General features: G+C 33.6%; 1 protein-coding gene across 1 annotated transcript; it reads right to left on the reverse strand.

The window, feature by feature from the left end:
- Window positions 1-3,562: 3,562 nt before the first annotated feature.
- On the reverse strand, window positions 3,563-5,412 carry LOC106104784 (leukocyte elastase inhibitor-like). The gene has a single exon (XM_013284923.1). It carries the CDS (start codon window positions 5,071-5,073, stop codon window positions 3,850-3,852), a length of 1,224 nt encoding a protein of 407 aa, XP_013140377.1. The 5' UTR covers window positions 5,074-5,412; the 3' UTR covers window positions 3,563-3,849.
- Between the last annotated feature and the right edge of the window lie 521 nt (window positions 5,413-5,933).

Here is a 5,933-nt window from a genome sequence, read left to right on the forward strand (position 1 = left end):
TTCAGTATGCACCTCGTAGTTTAACTACGCTTAGATAAATATATTAACAATTAACAATAAATTATTTAAATGTCTCCAAAACCTGTTTACTATGGTGAAAAGTTTTCTATGAATAAAAAAACACCACTATATCTAAGCACTGTCGTCAAGGAGACAGTGAGGCGAACCCTTAGTGTATATTTACAGTAACCAGCAAGCTGCCTCCGGTATTCGTCAAAATAGTTGCTCGTAGACGCAGTAGCGTTGTCAACGGCTGGATCCAGGGGCCGGGAGGTGAGGGGGTCATGCCCCCCCCCCCCTTAGCTGGTTGGTCAAGAGCTTAACAAAATATATTTACATACTTTGTCAAGCTCTTGACTTGACCACGACTATATGACCCCCCCTACGCCCCCTTGGCGCCAAAGCTGGATCCGCCCTTGTGCGTTGTTTACCTTAAATCAAAGAAAGGACCCGGAGAAAGAGGTTATTTCCCCTGATTATGCGTCTATCACGCAAAATCCTTTTCCTATCATTTCCTAGTACGAAAACAGTGAGAAGGGGAGAGGATTAAAATTGGCCTCCGACACACGAACTGTACAAGGAATTACTTCTACTTGTAAGTTTGTATTCATTGTGGTCGTGGCTTAGGTCGAATTTACACAGTTTTACAAAACAGTTTTGCGGGCTTTAACATACATCATTTTTAAGAACGAAATATGAACGACTACAACATGTGTTGTATGAAATTTGGCTGTTTATTGAGAAGCTTAAAAAAAGTGTGAAAATATAACTTAGATAATTTAAAATGCAAAACAAATCGAATGTCTGGTCTAACAAATCAAGCGCAAATTCTCTCAAGTGAATTGGAGAATGCGTCAATCGTGACGTCATCTCCAATGAACTGAACACGCGTAGAAACCAAACGTCGGTATTTCCCAGGAAAATATAATAAAAACGTGATTGATTTTGTACTATTAAAACATTGTTGACACTAAAGTAATTTCGATTACTTGACATAAATGGGATTTTATTGCTGGAATTCGTACAGAGATATATTATTACTGAGATGGCAGTACGATTTATAGAAATTTATTTAAGAATTATTAATTAGAAATTTGTTTAAAAATAGCTTTAGCTCGCGACACCGTTCGCGTGGAATAAAAAAACAAAAGCGAGTAGCCTAGTTGTTCTTCCAGACTATCCTCTACGTCTATACCATTCATCGTAATCCGTTCAGCCGTTTACACTACAATCTCTAACAAACATCCATCCATCTATACTTTCGCAATGTTAGTATGATTCGATTTTTTTTGAATTGTGTGAGGCTTTTCTGTATCACAATATCTAAACATCCGGTATTTTGTATGGGTGACTTGTATGGGAAAGGTCGACAATGCAACCAACCAAGGTAGTTATGGTTTGATGAGCATTTAGGTCGAGTCCAGTATATTTTTGATTTCCATATAAGAGAAGCGACAGCACTGACAATTTTACTACCAGGGAACCCAGCTTGTGTCTTACTAACATACCATAAATGCTAAAACTTAGATGGATGTCTGTTAGAGTTTGTAGCCTAAACGTCTAAACGGGTTTCCATGAAATTTGGCATAGATGTAGAGCATAGTCTGGAAGAACACATAGGCTACTTACTTTTTTATTTCACGCGGACGGAGTCGCGGGTGAAAGCTAGTACTCTAATATTTCTCTATGGTCTATCACCAATCAGCAACCACTATAAAAATTTTATCTTTTTATATTAACGTTTCAGTATTAACCCACACTTAAGCTTTATAAGAGTACATTGACGTCATAGAACTGAAGGCATGTTATTCTAGACGTGTATTACAACCTTATACTAATATTATAAAAAGAAAAGGTTTGTATTTTTGTATGTATTGAAATAAAATAACTCAAAAAAACTACTGGGCCAATTTCAAAAAATCTTGCTCTATTAAAAAAGCTACATTATCACTGAGTAACATGGGCCATAGCCCATAAAATAGTAAAAACATATTTTTACTATTTTTTGACCGACTTCCCAAAAGAAGGAGGTACTCTAGTCGTCTGTATGTTTTTTTTTAAATTTCACACGGGCAAAGTCGCGAGCAACAGCTGGTAGGTATTAAAACCATTTGTCAGTCATCGGGAAGTTTGTTCCGACTGTGCGAAGTTTATCAATTAATTTGTAATAACTTGTACAATAGTGCTTATGTATAAAACATGGGGTTTTCCTTGAACTAATCGAGGTCTTACACGTACTGATCGTAAAACAAGTTAGCTTTTGAACGTGACTTCGTTCGATGGAATTACAACTTGTTAAATAACCTTTGCGTTATTTCAGATTTACCGCTATCATAAATTATATCAGTTTAGCCGTTTTGTAGTATCTGATATCTATTTGAACTTTCACATATATCAATTTATTATTTTTAATGTTCTGTTCGACTTAACCATTGGATACATTTTGCTGATGCTTGTGTAGGTCTATACCCTAAAGAAACAAAATAAAAAAGATTTATGGTTCAGTAGACACAATTATGTGTTTTTTTATCTGTAGGTAAACAAATATGTGAAATATAAGACAAAAGCAAATAAAACCTTCATTCATTCACATTTTGGGAAACCAAAAGGAATCTCAATTTTTCATTTCGTTGCTTTCTAGGTTATTTTTTAAAGTCTGTTATAATGCCTTTGTAAAAACAAAATCATAGCTCTTGAGGTCATATCCTAGGTAATAAATAAATGCAAAAGTTGAGATGGATGGATGTGTGTTATAGTTTGTAGCCTAAACGACTTAACGGATCTCAATGAAATTTGGCACAGACGTAGAGAATAGTGTGGAAGAACACATACGCTACTACATTTTGATTCTTTTAGTTCCAGGCGAATGAAATCGCGGGCGAAAGCAAGTATATTATAAACTGAGGGTTTTGATTAAATAAAAGAAATTTCAATAGTGTTTTTAAATTAAATCTTTATTAAAATCTTAAATAGTAATTTCATGATCTCTACATTTATCACAGTTCCTCAAATAACTTATATTAACTTATTTTTAACAGATCATAAGTAAATAAAACAATTTTAGACTAAACTTTTACATATTAACTATTTATCTTGCAGAAAAATTATACATACATTTAGTGTCACACATAAAAGTACTAAACATCTTTGAGAATTACAGATTAAATATGTGTATAGGTCTTAACTGGATCGAAAATTCAGTTCACATTGAATTAAATTTGAGTTATGGCTCAACAAGTAAATTCGCAGTTCACAGCTAACACAATGTACTTAATTATGCACCAAGGACAAACTAGTTTAATGCCTAGGTGTTGAAAATACCAATTATAATACAAATCAAATTGAGTTGAACTCTGAGCTGTTTAAATGATTTGCTACACACATTAGAACCAAGGTCTATAGGGGTGTTTCCTGTTTATCCAATTAGTCCACCAATTGCTTGATTATTTGTGACTTGTGGGTTCCCAATCTAAATACCAGGTAACACCCATCTGCAGGTCATTAATTTTAGTTTAGTAACATGAATAATAATTAATAAAATATATAAATTAATTCAAAAATATATAGAGTCAACACAGAAGATTTACATTGTGTGTAAACTATGTGGTAAATCCTGAAAAACTTGGAAAAATGTGTTGCTATTCCTTATATTCCTTTTAAAAAAATACTGGTTCTGTGCAAGTGCATAATCAGAAAACTTATGATAAGTATTATTATAAAATATATTAGCCTTTTTTACAATTCAAATGAACTAAAAGTGGTATTACCGCTTATAAAATCAAGGACTTCAATATAGACTATTCTCAAATGTTTGTGACATTTAAAAAGATAAAAAAAATAATTTATGTATTAAAATAAAGATGGATATTGATAAAATCCACCAAACACAATAGAGTTTGTTGTTTTCTCTATGATTAGATAGCAAAAAGGTCTGTTAGCTTCAAATCTAGCAACACCGATACGATTTGTGAACTCCGCTGCAGTAACAGCCGCTGCCTCCGTACCTTCTTCTGTCACTTCGATAGCCGCTTTGTGTGAAACTTTAGTAACATACATCGGTATCCTTGATATAAACGGAAGACTAACTTTAGATTCATCAAACAAATCTTTTATATTCAACTGTCTTTTTAATGTTTCCATCAAATCTATATTTGATTCAATCTTGAAGCGAGGGATAAAACAATCTACTTCTTCATCACCATATTCTTCAGTCGATTGTTTTAGATTCTCAAAAATTGTGTCTATAGGGACGTTGTTGAAGTTGAGAAACATGTCTTGTAGAGACACACCTGGGTTAGGTAACATTATAAGCATGGATAAACGATTTTCTTTACCATAAGGTATTTCTATTACTCTGGCATTTAATGGCATTACGTTGGCAAATGGATATGTGTGTCTATTATACATCATGTTAACTTCTCCTATCTTTTTACTATGGCTGTCATAGAATGGTTGTTTTGATGTTGAACTTTTGTTAAAAGGCACGGTCCATTGCCCTTTGAAGTATAAAGCACTTGTTAAAATCATTTGAGTTTCCGCAAAATCACCAGGATCTGTTAAATTAGGAATCTTTCCATGTGTTACTTTATCTATCGCTCTATTTATTAGTTCTGAAGTTTGACTGCCCGTGAAATTGAGTTTAACCAATTTAGTATCATACTGATTTACGATTGAAATAAAATCGTTGAGTGGTAATTTTTTTTCATCAACAAAAATAGCATTAAATTTTTCTAAATCAACAGTAGATGTGTTTACTTGTAACCATTTGGCTATATTACCGAAGTCTTCTCTGGTTTTAGCTCTTAGTTTAGGCGCAACTCTTATAGCATGACTAATTTCTCTTAACGTCTCACCAGAAGCACCTTCGGCGATTACAGCTAACACTGTCCATAGTGTAAACGGTGACATTACAAGGTTGTCAACTGGAGTTTGCATGGTCGTCGTATGATAAAGCATTTCGATGGAAAAATTACCAATCCTCTCCGTAAGTCCATGATGAAGGCTAGATTGATTTATGTTCGTCTGAGTGTAACATAAACCGAACAGAACGAATACGAAAGCGATTACACGCATTGTTAAAAGTTTTGAATTAAGTTTGAACACAAATTTTCACAGAATCATTGAAACATTTGCAAGGAATGAATGCAATGTCACGCGTTAGGCGAGGTAAACCGATCTACTGACCGGTTTGTGCGCTGCGACGGTAATATGTAGTCCCCACTAAATTGCTTATCTCAGCAAATATTTATATATGTAAATAAGCAGTCGTCTCCCTTTAAAGCAAGCGGAAAAACTAAACTAAAACTGACTCATAACTATAATTAACTTCCCTCCACTTTCATTCTCCGATTTTTGAATGTTGACAAATGACATTGTCACTTTGACCAATTATTTTCACAGATGAAAATACTTTTATTAATCAGATTAAAAATTAAATCACTTTTTGTTAAAAAGATGACGAAATAATGATAAAATAAAATGAATCCTGGTATGAATAATAGCCTGTGATTATAATTAAATCAACCTTGAACCATCACATTTTGACCTTGAATTATAATTTATCAGATCTTATAAAGTTGAATAGTGCCTTACAACGTAAGCGCTTGACTACCTAGAAATTATCTTACTAATATAAATGCGACAGTTTAGACGAATGGATGTTTGTTAGAGTTTGTAGCCAAAACGACTAAACGGATATCGATGAAATTCGGCATAGACTTAGAGGATAGTGTGTAAGAACACATAAGCTACTCAGTTTTGATTCTTTTTGTTCCACGCGGACGGAGTCGTGGGCGAAAGCTAGTAAATCCATAAAGTAGACCATTGTTATTACCAATAACATCAGTATTTAACAGTGTTATTTCGTGTGCGATATTTAGGTTAACTGTAAATTGTAGGTATACTCGACATTAAGACAAAAGTTTTTTTTTAAA

This window comes from Papilio polytes, unplaced genomic scaffold (assembly GCF_000836215.1).
Source record: "Papilio polytes unplaced genomic scaffold, Ppol_1.0 DF824270.1, whole genome shotgun sequence".
In the NCBI taxonomy this organism is placed as follows: Eukaryota; Metazoa; Arthropoda; class Insecta; order Lepidoptera; family Papilionidae; genus Papilio; species Papilio polytes.

Excerpts from the sequence above, each read along its gene's own strand:
- LOC106104784 (XM_013284923.1), bottom strand. The coding sequence starts at position 5,073 with ATGCGTGTAATCGCTTTCGTATTCGTTCTGTTCGGTTTATGTTACACT.